General features: G+C 44.9%; 1 protein-coding gene across 1 annotated transcript; it reads left to right on the forward strand.

Annotated features, from left to right (window-relative positions):
• Positions 1 to 8017: 8017 nt before the first annotated feature.
• Positions 8018 to 21280, forward strand: LOC118095791 (keratin, type I cytoskeletal 10). The gene is made up of 8 exons (XM_035137035.2): positions 8018 to 8372; positions 10217 to 10299; positions 12018 to 12174; positions 13544 to 13705; positions 15509 to 15634; positions 15989 to 16212; positions 18418 to 19187; positions 21152 to 21280. The coding sequence occupies exons 1-8, from the start codon at positions 8046 to 8048 to the stop codon at positions 21169 to 21171; spliced, it is 1869 nt and encodes a 622-aa protein (XP_034992926.2). The 5' UTR covers positions 8018 to 8045; the 3' UTR covers positions 21172 to 21280.
• Positions 21281 to 21916: the final 636 nt, after the last annotated feature.

The following is a 21916-nucleotide window of genomic DNA, read 5'->3' on the forward strand; positions in this document are numbered from 1 at the left end:
TCTTTCCACCCAGAGGCAGGGAAACACAGCTGGAGGAAAAGCTTCAGCGGCTCATGCATGGAGGCAGCAATCGTTTCATCTTACTTCATGGGTGGGGGGGCTGGTTCCGCTTTTAAGACCCTGCTATACTAAGGCTGGCAGCAGCAGCAGCACAAGGTTCCCATATGGGCTGAGCAGGCTGCAATCCAGGGCTGCATAAACAGGGTATTTGGGGGGGGGGCTTGGCTTCTTGTCATTTTCTTTCTTAAGAAAACAGACAGATTTCTGTCAGAGCCAAGTTGCGCAGTAATGTTAAGCGTGTGACGTATCTGTCTATGACTGTGTAACAGTCACGCAAGTGCTAACTTACTGTTTACTAAAGTTCGTGGAAGCTTTCAAGCTACTCAGAATCGTAAAGTCAGCTATGAAGCAATACGATCGCTGCCTATCGTTATAGCACGCATTCTGAGAGCAAGTGAGGACTCATTTACATGTCGCTGTGAGTCGCAGTAATACTTAATTTAAACTTTTTGTGAAAATTAAAACGAGGAAGCACTACGAAAGTTTGTGCTAGTAAAAGAAAACAAGAAGAAGAACGGAAGGAAATGCTCAAAACATTTAAAGCCAATCACGTCATGTGAACTGGAACAACAGGCAGAAGCAGCCCTACACAACCCCTCAGATTCAGAACATTTGTGTTTACAAACAGAAGGAAATCAAGTAGATCAGTGTTTCACATACTCGGGTCGCCAGCTGGTTTTGGACTACGTACAACTCCGACCATCTGTAGCTAACAAGACCAGGAGTCAGGGATGGTGGGAATTGTGTGGTTTTTTTTGTAAATACTTTTTATTGAGGTTTTTCACCAAATTTTAACATATTCAGAAATTTAGATTACATTTTACATTTTCAGTTTTAACCCCCCCCCCGACTTCCCCCGCCTTTCCTTTCTGGTTTAGAGTATATTATTTCTGTTCTGCATATAATTTTGTGTACCTTCTATGATAAAATAAATTTATTTCCTACTCTATTAACCTCTTAGTCCCTATTTGTATTTGCTGTTTGTATTTATGCATTGCAAGTGTATTACTCAAATCGTGCAAGTGAGTTCATTTCAATGTATTGCTTTTGTATATCTAAAGAAGAAGAAGAAGAAGAAGAAGAAGAAGAAGAAGAAGAAGAAGAAGAAGAAGAAGAAGAAGAAGAAGAAGAAGAGTAGTAGTAGTTTGGATGTGATATCCCGCTTTATCACTACCTGAAGGAGTCTCAAAGCAGCTAACAATCTCCTTTCCCCTCCTCCCCCACAACAGACACCCTGTGAGTTGGGTGGGGCTGAGAGACTTCAGAGAAGTGTGACTAGCCCAAGGTCACCCAGCAGCTGCATGTGGAGGAGCGGAGACGCGAACCCGGCTCCCCAGATTACGAGTCTACCACTCTTAACCACTACACCACACTGGCTCTCAAGGTTTCCAATCCTTTTTAAAGTCATTGGGCTGGGAATTGTAGTCCAAAAACAGCTGGAGACCCAGGTTTGGGGAACACTGGACTAAATGATCCTCAGGGTTCCTTCCAACTCATCTCCAGTCTTTACTGAGCATTTGTTCTGATCTGCTTGCAATGAGGTTGTACAGTGGTACTCGGGTTGCAGACCCGATCCATTCCGGGGTGCCGTTTGCACCCCAAAAAGTCTGCAACCTGAGTGGCGCTTTTGCGCATGTGCGTGGCGAAACCCGGAAGTACCGTAAACACTTCTGGGTCCGCTGCGTTCGTAACCTGGAAAAATGCAACCCGCAGCGGACGCAACATGAGGTATGACTGTACCGCAATGAGCATCCATCACACATCCCTCCTGATTTGCCTGCAAGGTGATTGCACATCTTCTCATTAATTGTTTGCTCATCCCACACATTTCAGTACATGTCCTCATCAGTTTCCTAACTGCAAACAAAACACCCCAAAAGTTGAATTGTTGCACCAAGGTGACAGAACCTTTAATCCACTTTAATTGCACAAACTTAAAACCCTGGCATGCTCTTGAATCCCTTCTCCAAAGCATTGACAGTCTGGAGGTGACCTTACTTTAGAGTAGGAAATATTTCCACATTCCCTCGTGTTTCTAAACATGGATGTGAAAGGTTGCAGCACTGGCCTGGGTTTTCTTTGACCAGTTAGTTGGTCCAGATAGGATTTTTTCTACTTACGAATCTTTAGATAGGGTTGCTTTGACTTACGATTTTTTTCTCCCAATGCATTCCTATGGGATTTGAGTTACAAATTTTTTCGACTTACGAATATTCGTTCGGAACGCATTAAATTTGTAAGTAGAGGTACCACTGTATGTTCTCACCAAGACTTCTCAAACTATTTTCGTCTAACCACAGCCTGGAAACACAACGAAGTCTTGTGTGCAGCAAGGAAGTTTATTATAGTAGCAACAGGTAAATCTTGCCGCTCAGTGCCAGGCAGACACCCAATGACAACAAAGCATGACCACAAATCATCTGCAGCATGCTTCCAAAATATAATTATGACATCTTTTCTAAACACACTGCCTAGGCAGGTGAAGGCACTGCTGAAGTCATCTATTGATTTAAAACCAGCTGCTTCAGGTGATGCACTGACAGTGCAGGATTTATGTACAGTGGCACCCCGACTTATGAAGATGATCCGTTCCGCGGCCATCTTTGTAAGTCAAAGTCTTTGGTTGTCGAAGCGTTGCTTTTGCACATGTGCGATTTCGTGCTTCTGCGCATGTGCCGAATGCGCGCGCAGGACACACGTGGTGAAAAGGCTTCCGGGGTTGTCGACTTCAGAAGTCGAAACCTTCAGAAGTCAAATCGTTCGGATGTTGAGGTACCACTGTATAGGCTAAGTAGGCCGAAGCCTAGGGCCTCTAAATCTAGGGGGCGTCGCCAGCCTGCCCTCTCCCCAGCGCCACAGTCTCCCCTCTCCCAAAATTGCAAACCCAAGACTTCATGCGAGGGCAGGGGATCTCGGGCCTCTAAATCTAGGGGGTCTCACCAGCCTGCCGTCTCCCCAGCACTGTAGTCTCCCTTCTCCCAAAAATGGAAACCCAAGATTTCATGTGAGGGCAGGGCAACTTGGGCCTCTAAAGGGCAATGGGAAAGTTTCTTTTTTAATTTATTTTAAAAAGAACTTTATTTAAGCTTCCATATTTACAAAAAAACATAATATTTACAATAACAATAACAATGGTGATAACAATAACAATACCCATAATGATAATAAAAGAAAAGACATTTTAAAATTCAGTTAGAATATTTCCCGGAAACTCGATATTACTGTATATATAGATTGATATTAGCATATAGAAATTTTCTAAATGCAGTCCGATTTGTATTTTACTTTGTCTCATTTACCGTTTTTTTCCAGGATGTCCGCAATTTATTGTAAAGACCATAGCTGCCAAGTTCCAGCCTGAGAAATAAGGGACTGGACCAGAAGTAGCAGACCGGAAGTAGCACTGCTGCCATTTTGGAACTGGGCGGAGCATGCTCAGAAGCTACTTTTGATGCTGCTCTGCCCTGTTCCAAAATGGCCGCCGCACCAGATGTCGCACTGCAGCCATTTTGGAACTGGGCAAAGCAGCATCAAAAGTCGCTTCTGAGCAAGCTCCGCCCAGTTCCACAATGGCCGCCGCGCCAGAATAAATCAGGGAAAAACAAAAAAATCCGTTTTTTCGGCTGGGAACAGCTGGAAAAACGGGGGTTTCCTGGGGAATACGGGAGACTTGGCAGCTATGGTAAAAACCCCAAAGAGAAAATGGAGGATACAAAAGAAGAAAATAAAGAAAAAGAAATAAAGTAGAAGGGGAAAAAGTTTCATGGAGAAGACTATCAATCGCTAGTTGCCATGACGGCAATGCTCTGTTTCCAAGGTCTGAGGGAATAATTGCCTAATCCTCTTCCAAAGCCACTCAAGTTACTTCCGGATAGAGAGCACTGGTCTTCCCGAGAACCCCCGACAAAATCAGAATCCCTCCATTGCAGAGGACTCGGTTGTATTGGACTCCAACTCCCATCAGTCACAGTCAACAAGACCAATGGCCAGGGATGTGGGAGTCATCGTCTAGCAGCATTGGAAAGGCAGCAAGTTAAGAAAGGCTGAGTCTCGGGCCACATATGAAGAGATTTTGATGAAATCAGATAAAGGTTGCAAATTGAGGCCATATGATGAAATAAAAGAGGTTTTAACTGGATGGTTGCAGTACCACCAAGTAAATGATGTGTTTTCAAAAGATAAAAAAGTAGGTTTTGAAGAAAAAAGGTCCAAATTTCAAATAGAATTGTTGGAAGGCAGAGTGAAATTGTTGTCAAAAATGTATAATTTTTTGCCAGAATGGTATACTAAAGATGAAATGACTAAGGAGGTGATGATAAAATGGGCAAAAGATTTTGGGCACAGTATTGAATATGATGCGTGGTTGAAACTATGGAACGAAACATTGAAATTTACTGCATGTACCTCCTTGAAAGAAAATGTTATGAAAAAGATGTACAGATGGTATTTAACACTAGTAAAATTAGCTAAGATGTACAGGACGAGTAGTAAAGCATGCTGGAAATGTAAAGAGAAAGATGGACAGTTTTATCATATGTGGTGCACATGCGAGACAGTAAAAAGTTTTTGGGAAAATCTATATAACGAGTTGAAAAAGATATTTAAGTACACTTTTACCAAAAAACCCGAAGCTTTTTTATTGGGACTAATGGGTTGCTAAGGGGGACCAGAGACTATTTATGTATACCACAACCGCGGCGAGAACTTTATTAGCCCCAAAGTGGAAAATGCAGTATGTACCGACTATTGAAGAGTGGCAGACAAAAATGATGGACTATGCTGAACTGGCAAAGTTGACCTGTGGGATCCGAAACCAGGGAGAGACAAAGTTCCAGAGAGAATGGAGTAAATTCATTGACTATATGGAGAAAAACTGTACAAGTTTAAAGACACTTGCAGGACCGAAATAAATCCTACGAAATTTGACTGAGTTTGCAAAAGGAACTGTGAGATAAGAGTGAAATAATAAAGCCGTATGAAGGGAGGGAAAGCTCAATAGAGTGAAAGGAGATGAGATGAGGAATATATGATGTAATTAATAAGTTTTATTTTTGTGCATGTGTGTGGAAAATCGAATTTTTTTTTAAAAAAAGAAAGGCCGAGTCTCACACTCTCCCCCAGTGTTCACCTAGCAGAAAAAATTGGGCTCCTTCCAGGAAGCACATGTCGCCCACTTAACTGGAAAAGCTTCGCATGTGCCCAATAACATGAAACTTTCCCTTTGCCATTTTCAGGCTTTCCATCATGCCTTGTATTTGACAACACCATTCTTATATTAATATATAATGCTGAGCACCCTTCAGCTCATTCACACCCCACGGTAGCTCCGAGGAGAATATATATCCTTTTGAGCACATTTTTCCAAATGGGGAACCTGAGGCTGGGGTTATTTCTCACAAAAGATGCAATTTGCATATGAATGCTTTTGGAGTGGTTCCCATGCAAGCAGAAACCAGGCACGCACGTGGCTCTCTCGGAAAGAATCCTGACAGGAGAACTGATCAAGAATCTAGAACGCTCCTCCTCAAGAATTTCATGTGGGTGCTTAGTTTCGGCATCACATTAGCCAAGGAAGTTGCTTTAGAGCAGGCTTTTCATTGTCCTGTCATGGCCTTAGCCTTACGGAACAGGCCACCCAAGGAGAATCCAAGCTAGCAATCATCCTGTCAATCAGCGATGCAAAATAGGCTCGGAGAACATCTAAACCAGGGGTCCCCAGACTACGGCCCCTGGGCCGGATGCGGCCCAATTGGCCTCCCAATCCGGCCCGCGACGACCCCCGCCGCCCGCTGCCGCCGTCCGCTCTTACGGCGCGCAGCGCGGCGGCGATCTTCCAAATCAGAAAAAAATCGCTGAAAATCCTTTGTGCGCATGCGTATGGGCCTCTCCCGACCCAGAAGAGGTCATTTCCGGTGCACTTCCGGGTCGGGGGAGGCTCATACGCATGCGCACAAGCGATTTTCGGCGGTTTCCCCCCCCGACCGTGTGTGTGTGTGCGCATGCGCACAGGCGCGCACTCCCCCGCCCTCCGGCCCACTGCGTGCGCACTCCCCTGCCCTCCGGCCCGCCGTGCGGACGGCGCGGCGGGCACCGGCCCGAAGCCCGGTAAGTCTGGGGACCCCTGATCTAAACCTCAGCTCCCCTCCTCTTTTCTCCACCACTTGCAAAGCCACACTCGTTTATTTACATTGTATCTCATGGGGACTTTTAATTGTAACTCACACAGGGAGCCAATCTCATCTGAAAAGCTGGGTATACAGTGGTACCTTGGTTCTCAAACTTAATCCGTTCCGGAAGTCCGTTCCAAAACGAAAGCATTCCAAAATCAAGGCGTGCTTTCCCATAGAAAGTAATGCAAAGCGGATTAATCCGTTTTAAAAACAACCCCTAAAACAGCAATTTAACATGAATTGTACTATCTAACCAGACCATTGATCCATAAAATGAAAGCAATAATCAATGTACTGTACTATAAAACAAATAAGACAGAATTGTAGATGATAAAAATTAAAAATATTTTTTTTCTTACCTGCACTGATGATAGTAATTGTTTGGATGGGGGGCTTTTATCCATTTTCACAGTCACACAATCAATCAATCAATCAATCAATCAATCGTTGAACCGGGTTCCACACAGTCCTTCCATCAGCTGGCTAAGACTTTCCTTTTCAAACAGGCCTTTGAAAATTGAGGTGCAGATGATGCTGACCACGAGGCCACGGACAAACTGTTTTTAATTGCTCACATTAAATGAGCTTTGATGTAGCTTACTTCAGGGTTGCCATATTTCGAAAAGTGAAAATCTGGACTCAAAAGTTGTTGAGCAACACTTCCGATATGGGCTGCCATTATCAAAAATTCTGCCCAGACGCCATTTTAGATGGATGAATCCCAGCTATGTCCAGGAAATTGTGAACGTATGGCAGCACTAGTTTTAGGGTTGCCAGACTCAATAGTGGACAGGACTTCTGTGCCTTTAATTGCCCTGCTCTCTTTTGAGTCTGGAAACCTTAAAGAGAAACCAGCAGATCCTTTGTTTAATTTCCAAACAAAGGATCTGCTGGTTTCTCTTTAAGGTTTCTAACTAGTTTTTAAGGTTTTTAACTAGTTTGTTTTTATTACTTTGTTATTAAATATTGTAAGCCACCCCGAATACCAGCTTTGGAGAAAGGTGGGGTATAAATATATTAAACAATAAAATATTAAATATATCAAATATATTAAGCTCTCTCTCTTTCTCTGGATGTCGTTGGACTAAAACTACCACCACACCTGACAGTTGCCAAATTACCTGGTGCTGATGGGAATTGGAGTCCAATAGCATCTGAAGAACACAGGTAGGCGAAGGCTGACCTGTACAATTCTATGACTCTTCTGTTTCAACTTTCAAGTCCCTCTCTAGGAGGTCACTTATGTGGGCCAAGCAGGCTGTATGCAATTGCATTTCTACCCATAGATCTCAAATAATCCTTGCTGCAATGTTCATGTTATTGCAGGGCTGAAGGCGGCTAAGTCCAAACTTGCAGGAGACACTTGGGATGTAAAATCGTGGAAGTGATCAGAACGAAACACGGAGCCACCCAGGAGAAAATTACACCGTTGGGATTTTAAACAAACAAACAAACAAACTCACACAGACCGGGATTGTTCGAAATAATGATAAGTCTCCTTTGGCAAATCATGCCTGGGATCAGCAAATAAAGCCAGGCAAACCCACATGGGATGGAGAAACACCTGGAGTAGAAAGTATAAATAAAGATCGCTTTGGACAGAATCCCCACGGAGCCGTCATGATGAGCTGCATCTCTAGCTTCAAGCAGACATCTATCTGTGGTGGTGGTGGTGGTGGTGGTGGCGGTGGAGGAGGAGGGTATTCCTCAGCCTCCTCTAGGAGAAACACTTCCTCCATGAGAAACAGCCAAGGGTTTTCTAGTGGAAGTTATAGTGGAGGAAGATCTGGCTCTGGAGGGGGGATATGCCACGGCATGCCTGGAGGGTTCGGTGGTGGATTGGGTGGTGGGCATAGCTATGGAGGTGGTGGCAGCTTTGGAGGCGGCAGCTTTGGAGGCGGCTCTGGGGGGTTTGGGTTTGGTGGTGGCGATGATGCCGGGTTCCTATCCAACAACGAGAAGAGCACCATGCAGAACCTCAACGACCGCCTGGCCTCTTACCTGGACCAGGTGCGGAACCTGGAAGCAGAGAACAACCAGCTGGAGCACTTGATCAAAGAGTGGCATCAGAAGCATGGGCAGAGTGGCACACCGAAAGACTACAGCTCTTACTACGACGAGATTGACAAGCTCTCCCATGAGGTAGTGTAATCACCCTTGCCCGTCAGAGTTTCTAGCCAGGGCAATCAGAATAAGGTCCACTATTTGACTGCTGATTCAGGACTCTAAAGTGTTTTATATACAGTGGTGCCTCGCAAGATGAATTTAATTCGTTCCGCGAGTCAATTCGTTTTGCGAAAAATTCGTCTTGTGAATCGCGGTTTCCCATAGGAATGCATTGAAATTTCTTTTTTTGCCCATAGGAATGCATTAATTACATTTCAATGCATGGGAAACCACGATTCGCAAGAAGAATTTTTCACAAAACAAATTCGTCTTGCGAGTCACCATCAGATCGCAAGACGCATTCGTCTTGCGAAAATTCGTCTTGCAGGGCATTCGTCTTGCGAGGTACCACTGTAATCGACTTTTTATTTTGTTCATGGGGGTTATGGTAAATGGATTGTGAGAACTGCTCTATAGCAGGGATGAAGGAGTACTGCAAATGGTTTACATTTTAAAGCGAACCAAACCAGAATACTTTATTCCAGATTTATACATATGGAGAAATGTGTATTTTAGGGAAAGTGGTTTTTTTTTTAAAAAAAGAACAAATTACAAAAATTTGTTACTTTAGGGGTAGAATGCATATAAAATGTGCACAGTTTCGATGTGATTTGTGTGTGTGTGTTTTTTTAAAAAAATTCATCAAAAAGAAAAAATATCAGGAAACAGATCTATGATTAGAATATAGCCTTGGGGGAAAGTTCCCACTGGTTCTTTTTAAAGAAGCTAGATTATTGTCACATACCAACCCCTGGTGCCAGTGAATACTTTTTCCTTAAGGCACCTAGGACTCAGCTACATTAGTCAAGAAACAGCATTTTGGATGCGTTATAAACATGCAACACCAGATGGTGCTGGGGAGCAAAAAAAAAAATTCTAACCGATTTTCCATAGTGTTTTTTCTTTTGTTATAACGCTTTAATTTCTTAGTTTTATAGTGTTTCCCCCCCTGTGTGTAGATCCACCCCTAGCGACATGTGTGTTTTGTTCAGATCACAATTGGGAGGGACATAAGAATATAATGAAGGCCTTGCTGGAACAGGAAAAAGGCTCACCTAGTGCATCATCCTGTTCTCACAGGTGCCAGTGAAAAAAACACAAGTGCAATGACATTCTGCAGTTTCCAGCAACTAGTATTTTACTTTATTGTATGTATTTTCCCATAAAATTTATGCACCGCTTGATTGGGGGAAAAACACACACCTCAGAATGGTTTACAAAAGATAAAACATTAAGAAAAAAATAACAACTCTACTTTGAAACATGCAAAAGCTAAAATACTAAAAGAGATAAAAATTGCCTCTACTTTCTAAGTGCTTCCTCTACCTCTCCCCCTCCCTGTATATCCCATGAGCCTCCCTAAATCTGTTCTGGAGTTTTCCTCTGGAGCAGAATTGGGGAGGGTGTGGGGCGCATGGGAGAGGAGAGGGAGGGGAAGCTCCATAGGGAAAGTGGAAATTATTACGCCTGCAGATCTATTTTGTTGGGTGCCACCCTACAGAATGAGAAGGAGAATGAATTGGCTTGCTTGAGGTCCCACCAGCTTGTGGTATCCTAGAGGAAAGCGCGGCCACTTCAATTAAATGTTACTGGGAATTGTGGGGAAGAGCTGCAGCTCGATGGCGGCCACAAGTTTTAAGTAGTATCTAGTTAAGCATTAATGGCAACAATCAGAATGTCAATCAGAATGCCAGCTTTCCATACATTATTTTTTTTAAAGTGATGCTTTGCGCCAGGTATTTCTTCCCTTTGTATCACTGTGGGAAATATGGAGGTCCCGAATCCTTAGCAACCAAGTGTGCCCTTTCCCCTTCTTGCAGCTGGTTGATGTGATGGCCGAGAGTAACAAGATGCTCCTGGACATCGATAACACAAAGATGGCTGCTAATGACTTCAAGATGAAGTAAGACCATTATACAGCGATGCTTCCTATTGGGCCACATCCACACCCATGCTCTTATACCACTTTAAACAGCCATGGCTTCTCTCAAAGAATCCTGGGAATTGTAGTTTATTGCAGGTGCTGTGAGCTCTTAAAGGTAAAGGTAAAGGGACCCCTGACCATTAGGTCCAGTCGTGACCGACTCTGGGGTTGTGGCACTCATCTCACATTATTGGCCGAGGGAGCCGGTGTACAGCTTCCAGGTCATGTGGCCAGCATGACAAAGCCGCTTCTGGCGAACCAGAGCAGCACACGGAAACGCCGTTTACCTTCTCGCTGTAGCGGTTCCTATTTATCTACTTGTACTTTGACATGCTTTCGAACTGCTAGGTTGGCAGGAGCTGGGACCAAGCAATGGGATTTCACCCCGTCGCAGGGATTCGAACCACCGACCTTCTGATTGGCAAGCCCTAGGCTCTGTGGTTTAACCTATTCCTCTCATAAAGCCAGGGTTTTTTTTTCCTGGGGGTACGTAGAGGCACGCATACCCCTTAACATTTTGTGAATCTAAGTTTGGCCTCATTGAGGGGCAGTATTTCAATATGAGTAGGAAAATGAGAGTACCCCTAAACATTTTTTTTCTAGAAAAAAAAGCACTGCATAAAGCTATTATTCCCAGAGCTCCCCATCGTTCACCCTGGACACTGAGGTCCAGCTCCAAGGGCCTTCTGGCGGTTCCCTCACCGCGAGAAGTGAGGTTACAGGTAACCAGGCAGAGGGTCTTCTCGGTAGTGGCACCCGCCCTGTGGAACGCCCTCCCATCAGATGTCAAGGAAATAAACAACTATCTGACTTTTAGAAGACATCTGAAGGCAGCCCTGTTTAGGGAAGATTTTAATGTTTGATCTTTTATCATTATCATTATCATTATCATTATTATTATTCTATTGGGAGCTGCCCAGGTTGGCTGGGAAAACACAGTCACATGGGCTGGGTATGTATGTATGTACCGTATAAATAATTCCTGGGAAGAGGGATTGATGGTTAAACCACTCTGGTTCCATAAACAACACCAGCAAATGAAACCATAAAATCATTAAATATCTTTACAGCTACAGCAAATTAAAATTCCCATAGACTATACTTCAACACAATGATACTTTACCAGGATGACAAAATGTGTGTGAGTGTTTTGCTTTGAGTATTTGCTGCTTGCAGTTGTATATTTCTATCTTGCTTTTCCTCCCGGCAGTTCAAGTGACTTTCCCAAAGACCTCTGTAATTGGGCAGAGACGTAAGGGATTTGGCAGTCCTTGAGGTATTCTGGATCTTAAATACTTAGGGGCTTATAAATTAATATAAGAATCTTGCATTCCTGCCTAGCTTTTCCTCTCAGGGGCCCAAGGTTGTGTAAATTACCCTCCCTCTCCCCTTTTCTCTTTACAACAACCCAGCAAGGTAGGCTAGGCTAAGCTGGACACATGTACTAAAACAGAAGTTCCTATTGATTGATGGCAGTGGCAGGTGGAAGTGGGGTTGAGGGGCAAGAAGAAGCAGGTAGCTCAAACCACATCCAGTGTACCAGCCTCTGGAAATCCTGTTGGCATCCCTGGAATTTAGGATCGGTCCCTGAGAGACGTTTAAAGCAACAGCAACCAAATAGTTTTGTCGCAAACAAAATTGATCGCTGCAGATTGTGCCTTTGTTGCCTTTCAGACTAACTTCCTTGGCTTTCTTAGGTATGAGACGGAGGCTGGTCTTCGCCAAACTGTAGAGGCTGATCTACAAGGTTTACGTCCCCTTTTGGATAAGCTGACATTGGAAAAGTCTGACCTGGAGATGGAGTATGAATCCCTGCGGGAAGAGCTGAGCCATCTTAAGAAAAACCACAGTGAAGTAAGAGCCACCCCCCCTCCCTCTTGCCTGGAATGAAATCCAAGGCCTTTGGAAGACACGTGTTAAATTTCAGAAAGGAAGTTTACATCTTCTTCCTCCCTGCACTGGGATCTACTAATATTTTTCTGAAACCCCAGAATATACCAGGAGCTGAGGGACGCGGGTGGCACTGTGGGTTAAACCACAGAGCCTAGGGCTTGCCGATCAGAAGGTCGGCGGTTTGAATCCCCGCGACGGGGTGAGCTCCCGTTGCTCGGTCCCAGCTCCTGCCCACCTAGCAGTTCAAAAGCACGTCAAAGTGTAAGTAGATAAATAGGAACCGCTCCGGCGGGAAGGTAAACGGCGTTTCCGTGCGCTGCTCTGGTTCACCAGAAGCGGCTTAGTCATGCTGCCCACATGACCTGGAAGCTGTACACCAGCTCCCTCGGCCAATAATGTGAGATGAGCGCCGCAACCCCAGAGTCGGTCACGACTGGACCTAATGGTCAGGGGTCCCTTTACCTTTACGGGAATAAAGGACACAACGGCTCTGGCCTTGTGGCAACTCTTGGGAACTTTAAAACAGAGGAGGAAACTGCGAACTCCCAGGCAAGGTTCAGCATCCCACCCACAAAGGATCCCTCCCCGGCTCCCCAGAAACCCATCAATTTTGCACATAGCGTGTGCATAGCCTTGGCAGAATTGGGAATTGTGGGCATGAAATTGCTGCACATTTCAATGCCCAGTCAAACATGAGCTCAAAGAAGGATGCAGTCTAACCACACTCCATTGCTTTGAATGGGATACGCTCCATCCCTTTGAATGTGACTATGTCGGTGGGAGAGATGGGAAGCAGAGTTTACTCCATCACCTCTGCCGTAACAGTGTGGCTCCATCACATACCTCTTGCTCCTGAACTGTGCCAGCTGGTTATTATAAGAAAAGCTAGTTTGAGAATTAGTGCCTGGGTTTTGTTTCCCCCTCTTCCCTCCCGGTCCATTTTTCTGTGTGTCTTTTATTTATTTATTGCAGGCATCCCCAAACTTCGGCCCTCCAGATGTTTTGGCCTACAATTCCCATCATCCCTGACCACTGGTCCTGTTAGCTAGGGATCATGGGAGTTGTAGGCCAAAACATCTGGAGGGCCACAGTTTGGGGATGCCTGATTTATTGTAAGCCTGTGGACAGGGACTGTCTTGTTTTAACTGACTGTATGTGAGTCACTCTGGAAGCCTTTTTTGGGTTGTGGAGTGGGGTACAAATGCTCTAAATAATGAGTACCCGCCATCCGCTGACTCAGAAAACCATTTGCACATTAGTGTGCCAAAGGAAGTGTGCCCACTGTGTGTGCCAGGAGGGTCTCGATATATCATTTGTTTTGGACATACAGGTAAAGAACAGTTTGCAACACCAGTCCGGTGGGGGTGTCACTGTTGAGGTGGATTCCAATCCTGGTGAGGATCTGAAAAAGAGGCTGGATGATCTGAGACATGAATACGAACAGATCATTCAGGAAAACCGCAGAGAGGTGGAACAATGGTATGAGGCTAAGGTGAGTAACCCCGGGAGTGCAGTGAACAGGGTTGAAGGATGCTTCTCCGCAGCCTACCCCAGCTCTAAAAGAAAGAAAGAATTTAAACTCGTTAGGGGTCTGACACAAGGAAAAGGTACTCAATTGCTTGCCTGTTTGTAGGTAGCTGTGTGGGGAGCAAACACTGGAATCTGTAGCACAGTCATAAATTGATTTAACAGTCATTCCCCAGCTTGCTGCCCTGAAAGTCTTGAGAAATCAAATTGTATGCAGGAGGCTAGCGATCGTTATCAGAAGATGTTCAGCGCCCTCACCGGGCTACAGTTCCCAAGTTCTTTAGGAAATTGAATCAAATCGATGTAGCTTTATAATGAAAAACAATACCTTCCCAGTGCTTTCCCCAAGTGCCCTCACTTCAACCGTTGGAAACCCAGTGCAAAATTAAACTATGGAACAGGCTCCCACAGCAGGCAGGGATGGCAAAACAGCTTGAGTGGCTTTGAAAGAGGATTAGACAAAGTCACAGAGGACGAGGCTATCAGCAAGAGGAGAAGGCTACTAACCCTGATGGCTAGGTTCTACTTCCTCTGTTGGAGGTCATGTGACTCTGAATACTATTTGACTCTGAAACCATAGGAGGGGACAGTGCCATTGTGCTCATGGCTTACTTGTGGGCTTCCTATAGGGATCTGTTTGGCCACTGTAGGAAACTGGAACCTGAATTAGATGGGCCTCTGTTCTGACCTGGCAGGCTTCTTATACACCTTGGATCCCAAACGCCTTACAAGTTGAACATTTTGGCTCCCAAACACTGCAAATCTGGAAGTGAGTGTTCTGGTTTGCGAACGTTCTTTGGAACCTGATCGTCTGATGTGGCTTCTGATTGGCTGCAGGAGCTTCCTGCAGCCAATCGGAATAACAACAACAACAACAATAATTTATTGTTTATACCCTGCCCATCCGGCTGGGTTTCCCCAGCCACTCTGGGCGGCTTCCAACAAGAGATTAAAATACAATAATTCATCGAATGTTAAAAACTTCCCTACGCCTTGGTTTCCAAACGTTTCGGAAGTCAAACGGACTTCCGAAATGGATTACGTTCGACTTCTGAGGTACCACTGCATTAAGATTTGAGACAAGTTTAGTAACATGTGTAGAAATATTATTGAAAAAATACTTCGTTACTGTTGTCACTGAAGTGTGAAAAACACAAATATTCCCATCTTTTAAATTAATGATATTTATTAAGTTTGGGCAGGGGGAAATAAACAAATTGTCCATTATTTCAAGTGTCTGCATAGGAACAACTATGAAAATCCATCAAAGTTGCCATTCCTCTGTTTTGCACAAAAACATTATGCTCATTTCCCCCCACTTTGATTTGGAATGTGTATTCTTCTTCTTCTTTGGTGATCACTCGTAGCCAAGTAAGATTGTCTTCCATAAACACGATTTTAAAAATGGGTCCGTAAGTGACTGTGGAGGCCAATTCTGGATCCACACGTCCTTCCACAGTAAGGACATTGGTTTCTAGGCGGGAGCTGATCACGGTGTGGATTTGCCAAGCGTGCCTTCCTCTTAGCACGTTTCTCCCTTGCGTCCTGAGTTCACGTGTCTTCAAAGCCCATGACACCTTTGGTAAAGGCTGTTCTCCAACTGGAGCGCTTGTAGGCCAGTGTTGCCCAGTTGTCAGTGTTTATACTACATTTTTAAAGATTTGCCTTGAGACAGTCTTTAAACCTCTTTTGTTTATGCTACATTTTTTTTAAGAATGTGTATACTTGTGGAAGGCCCAATTCATGGCCCTCTGTTTGTGTTTTCCAGATGGAGGAATCTCGTCAGCAAGAAAAGTCGAGCGACCAGGATTTTGGGACCGGTAACAAAGAAGTGATGGAGCTCAGTCAGCAATATCAAACCCTGGAAATTGAGCTGAAGTCACAGATCAGTTTAGTGAGTCACAGCTTCCAATTCTGCGCCATCATTCTGTAGAACTAGTCTCAGTTGCTTGAGGCAGTTGAGATCTTTTGGTGCAATGCAGCTTCACACCATACCAGAAAGAAGGCTATGCTAGACCTGACACCTAATGCGGAACAGGAGTGGGGACACTTTGCCCCCCCCCCCAATGTTGCTGTTCTAAATCTTCCATCAGCCCCAGCTATTGGCCATGCCTGCTAGGGCTGACGGAAGTTGTTCAGTAACATCTGAAGGGCCAAATGGTCCCCACACCTGATATGCAGGAATGAATGAACAAAGCTGGGCCTACGTTTTGCCCCTGCTCTTGAAGGCTTTGTATTTGCTTTGCAGCTCCAGTCTCTGCAAAACAACCTGAACGACACAGAAGGGCGGTACAACATGCAGCTGCAGCAGATCGTGAGCCTCGTTGAGCCCCTGGAACATGAGCTGGCCAGTATTAAGCATGAGATCCAGAATCAAAGCCAGGAGTACCAGACACTCCTTGGCATCAAGACCCATCTGGAGGGGGAGATCAACCAGTACCGTCAACTGCTTGAGGAAGGGAAGCACCTTGCGTACGTAGAATTCACACAGGAATGAGTCAAATAATACGTCAGTTTATATATAAAGGATTGTGGGAGAAATGGCCCCTGGGAATCTCCTCCTGGAGAACATCTCTCCCAAAATCTTGCAACTGTTACGTATTACACCTCTTGAGCGCTTTTTGTCCTGCAAGGCTGGGAGCCGCTGGGAGAGATCATCAGGGAGTTTGGGCTGGGTGTTCATCAGTATGCGGATGATACCCAGCTCTACCTCTCTTTCAAATCAGAACCAGTGAAGGGGTGAAGGTCCTGTGTGAGTGTCTGGAGGCGGCTGGAGGATGGATGGTGGCTAACAGACTGAGGCTGAATCCTGACAATACAGAAGTACTGTTTTTGGGGGACAGGAGGCAGGCAGGTGTGCTTGGTCCTGAATGGAGTAACTGTGCCCCTGAAGGACCAGGTGTGCAGCCTGGGAGTCATTTTGGACTCGCAGCTGTCCATGGAGGCGCAGGTCAATTCTGTGTCCAGGTCAGCTGTCTACCAGATCCATTTGGTACGCAGGCTGAGACCGTATCTGCTCATGGACTGTCCCACCAGAGTTATTTCTCGCTTGGACTACTGCAATGCGCTCTATGTGGGGCTACCTTTGAAGGTGACCCGGAAACTACAACGAATCCAGAATGCGGCAGCTAGACTGGTGACTGGGAGTGGCTGCCGAGACCACATAACACTGGTCTTGAAAGACCTACATTGGCTCCCAGTATGTTTCCGAGCACAGTTCAAAGTGTTGATGCTGACCTTTAAAGCACTAAATGGCCTTGATCCAGTATATCTGAAGGAGCGTCTCCATCCCCATCATTCTGCCCAGACACTGAGGGCCTTCTGGCGGTTCCCTCGCTGCGAGAAGTCAAGTTACAGGGAACCAGGCAGAGGGCCTTCTCGGTAGTGACACCCACCCTGTGGAATGCCCTCCCACCAGATGTCAAAGAGAAAAACAACTACCAGACTTTTAGAGAACATCTGAAGGCAGCCCTGTTTAGGGAAGCTTTTAATGTTTAATAAATTATTGTATTTTAATACTTCTGTTGGAAGCCGCCCAGAGTGGCTGGGGAAACCCAGCCAGATGGGCGGGGTATAAATAATAAATTTATATTATTTATAATATATCAATATTATTGATTCACTTTCACAACAAACCTTTGAAACCGGATGATAGACTGAGGAACTGCAACTGACAATTGAAATTGTCAGTCCCTACTCTACAACTCTATTCACTGGACCAGACTGATTGGTACTCAGTGGTAAATCCAGCTAAAAATGGCATGCTCCAGTAGACATGCCCTTTACTGGTTCTGGGGCCAGGGGGAGGGTGGGCACTTCTCCTGCTTTATAATGTCTATCCAATCCCAGTTTTGACCCCAGGTCCATGCCAAATTTTGATCCAGTGAATCTTTAGTTGCTGGTAAGCTTGAACAATTTTTGCTCTGCTTCTTCCTGAAATCCTTTTGACCATCTAAATATACACTTCTTCCTCAAATAAGAGACTTTCCTGCACTTTTGTGCCTGGTGAGATAAATTACAGGCAGCCTTGGGATTCTGCTTTGTGGGGTAGACATTAAATTGTACGTTTTCTTGGTGTTATAGAAGGCGACTGTGCTAAATATTATTAACCTGTCAAATATTTTACTTATATACTTCCCATCCCTCACACCACAAATCTTCTGCATTCAACAGCATCCGTAATGAGGGATGTTGAGTAGAGGGAACTACCTTATAAATTAGAAGATTTGATTTCGATCCAGACTGTCCTACTTAGATCCCACCGAAATCAATGAAGCTTAAGTTTGTTGCTGTTTTGTTTATAGTTGTATATTTATTGTGTGAATTGTTTCCCCACTTTTGTGCACTACCCTGGGATCTTCTGATGAAGCATAGTTATGTTATGAATAAAATAAGCCATGGCTAACTTTTCACATTGATATCAAGGAGAGGCAAGTTGACCTACTTAGTCGCAGCCATCCCAGTGCGTTTAAATTTTTGCAAACACATATGCACTTGGGCAACCTGCTCAAAATATCACTGTACTCTTTATGATGTCACCCACATTATTTGATTCAGGCTGGGGCACAGTGATAGAGCAAAAAATGATATAAATACAAAAGAGTAGTTTCCGTCAAATCATGCAGCTGATATATCTCTTCCCCCATCTAAAATAGCACCTCTTTTTATTTGTTAAAGGGCTGATATAGGGCAAGGAGGAGGTGGATCATCTGGTGGAAGTTCAGGAGGAGGACGATCATCTGGTGGAATGTCATATGGAGGAAGTTCTAGAGGAGGAGGAAGTATAGGACAGCAATCACCTGGTGGAATTTCACAAGGAGGAAGTTCTAGAGGAGGAGGAGGAAGTGGAGGACAGCAATCACCTGGTGGAATTTCACAAGGAGGAAGTTCTAGAGGAGGAGGAAGTGGAGGCCAGCAATCACCTGGTGGGATTTCTCAAGGAGGAAGTTCTAGAGGAGGAGGAAGTGGAGGCCAGCAATCTCGTGGTGGAATTTCACAAGGAGGAAGTTCTAGAGGAGGAGGAAGTGGAGGCCAGCAATCTCCTGGTGGAATTTCACAAGGAGGAAGTTCTAGAGGAGGAGGAAGTGGAGGCCAGCAATCACCTGGTGGAATTTCTCAAGGAGGAAGTTCTAGAGGAGGAGGAAGTGGAGGCCAGCAATCTCGTGGTGGAATTTCACAAGGAGGAAGTTCTAGAGGAGGAGGAAGTGGAGGAGGACAATCACCCGGTGGAATTTCTCAAGGAGGAAGTTCTCGAGGCGGAAGTGGAGGAGGAGAAAGCAGTGGAGGAGTACAATCACCAGGTGGAATTTCACAAGGAGGAAGTTCTGGAGGAAGAGGAGAAGGAAGTGGTGGCCATTATCAATCTTCTCCCTCATCTGAAAGCAGGCCTTCATTATGTCACAGCCATTCATCCACCCAATCCCAGTCTGGCTCTTACGAAGGGCAAGGTAAGAAGAACAATGCCATGTTTATTATTTGTTTGTTTGTTTGTTTGTTCGTTTGTTTATAAAAAAATATTTTTTTAAAAAAAATGATCAAAGCAGTTTTCAATAGTAACAATACATAATAAAAAAACAATTAAAAAACTTAAAACCAGACACCATCAACTAAAAATCTCATGCCTGCATAATCTTTGCAGAAAGAAAAGTTTTTGTTTAAAGGTGTTTAAAGGTTCTGAACTTCCTGTAACCAGCCTTTCTTGCCTTGGAAACATTGATTTAACCTTTCTCAATCTATGCATTTCTGTAACAGGATGTATACATCTGTGTGTATATATAATTTTCATTCCATCTTTCCACCAACATTTTATGCTAATTTACCATCAATTAGCCCTTGTCTATACAGTTGTACCTTGGAAGTCGAATGGAATCCATTCCAGAAGTCTGTTTGACTTCCAAAACATTCTGAAACCATAGAGCAGCTTCTGATTGGCTGCAGGAAGCTCCTGCAGCCAATTGGAAGCCACGGAAGCCCTGTCGGACTTTCAGGTTCTAAAGAACATTCGCAAACCAGAACATTCACTTCTAGGTTTGCTGCATTTGGGAGCCAAAACATTCAACTTGCAAGGCATTCGGGAGCCAATGTACAACTGTAACTGCAGGAGAAGAGGGAGATTCAGAATGTGACTATGAGAGGGGTAAAAGGGTTGAATCTCCCCCGGATGCTACTGTTCTGATCCAGCTTTGGAGAAGTGCTGATTATTTTTAAAAGAGAAAACCAGCTACACAGGACCAAACTATGTGGTAAATGTAGCCATGAGTCTGTTAGAATATTGGGGTGTAAAGCCCAACATTCTTCCTCTTGCCACTGGCTTCGGTAAAGAAGACAGCAAACAATGATCTTATGTTTGGGTCTAGATTATATATGTGTTTAAGGCTACAGCGTTGTGTTTAAATGAATGGTCCTTAATTCTCAGCAAATTAGAGCATTACTGTATTGATTTTAGGATCGTGTTATATTGTCTCCATTTTCATTATCTGATATGTTTGGCACTGTGAGTTTTATGCAGATGATGCACAAACACATCTCTGGAATAAAACAATTGCAAACAATTTGGTTAATAGTAGGCAGCCGAGATTTGCAGATCCGGAATATGGGAACCCTGTCCATTTGAGCAAGGGGTGGGGGCAGGAATAGGACTTAAAATGTGTCCTGATCTCCCATTCTTTGTTTTCTAGAGTTGCTTGAGTGGGCAGTAGCGTCTTAAGCTTGTCTCGCGCCCTGGTGCAGGGATCCCTAGGGTGCCCCCACCCCCTGGGGGTCCCCCCCACCCTCCCACACGCACGCCTGCCACCTCGCCCACACTTTCGTCAGCGGCTGCCTTTGCCAGGGAAAAGCAGCACCAAAGCCTCCTGGGGAGCACAGTGCGCCTTCCCGCTAGGCCCCGACCACAGTGCCTTGTCCTCTGCTGCCACCACGTCCCGCAACAGGCCCGCCGTACTCACTGCCTCCCCCTCGCCGGGAGGCCTCACTGCTGTGCCTCAGCTGAGCCATCGCCGCGTGGAGAGACACAGAGCCGGGAAGGGGAGAGTGCGGCCTCCAGAAAGGCTTCACCACCAGCGCAGGGAAAAGGAGAAGGAGGCGCTGCGCGGTGCAGTGCAGCGCGGCGCGGCGGCAGGACCAGCATAGGGCTCAGTGGATGGTTGCACCCCGCCAGCACCCCCCAGAGCCTGGCGCCCTGGTGCAGCGCGCCACTAGGCCCTATGGCAAAGACGCCTCTGTGAGTGGGTCAGAATGTTAGAAAGAGGAGTAACAATGGAAGAAGTGGGGGAAGCCAGAAAGGCCAGAAAGTCTGCTAAGGTTTCTGGCTATGCATGGTTTTCCAACTCCATCTGGGTCTTGTTCCTGACTGGTTCATTGGTGAGCACTGAGCCTTTAAAATGCAGAAACATGTTCCTCTCTCTTTCAACAGGCTATTCACCGAAGTACTAAGGCACGACGACATCTCCCTCTTCCCAATAAAAGAACGGATTGAAGCAAGAGCAAAGAGCAAGAAACGATTCTTCTTCCATTTGACCGATACTGCTGATAGCATGAAGTCAGTGGGGCCGGTCCCAAATGCATGCCCCCCTCCCTGCAGCCCTTGGGGTCCCTTCCAAAACTATGATTCTAAACATTTTCCAGATGTGCTTAGTTGCTGCAGCCTTGTTGGATAACATCTTTAGACTGAGCTGCAAAGCAAGAAAAGGGACGTTCTATGTGTTAAATTGGCATATACTGTACAAGGCTATGTCCAAATATTGTCCAAAATAGCGCTGCAACGGAAGCCAATATGCATAACAAAATGTGTGCTATAACATACCTGAAATGAAATGGCACACACCTTCGGAATTCAGCAGAGTCTTTGAATTTGAATCTTCTTACATTTCAAAAATTTATTATACTTTTGAAATTTCACTTAAAAGGAAAAAGAAACTAAACCCTTAGGCGTTTTAAAGTAATATTGTTAAGTAGATTAACTTGCCCCAACCTATATCTGCCATCAAAGCATATGTGATCAAGAAAGTTCAGAAAATTTAGGTGGATAAACATTTGGATTTTCATAAACAAATTGGAGTCCCACATCGTCTAACCTCTCTCCTGTAGGTGGCAAGGAGATAAAGGGTGTGTGCAGATGGATTCCCTCCCTGCCTTTGATGTATACCTGCTTTTCCCATTCTCTGCAATCTTCTCTGTG

This window comes from Zootoca vivipara, chromosome 13, assembly GCF_963506605.1.
Source record: "Zootoca vivipara chromosome 13, rZooViv1.1, whole genome shotgun sequence".
Taxonomy (NCBI): Eukaryota; Metazoa; Chordata; class Lepidosauria; order Squamata; family Lacertidae; genus Zootoca; species Zootoca vivipara.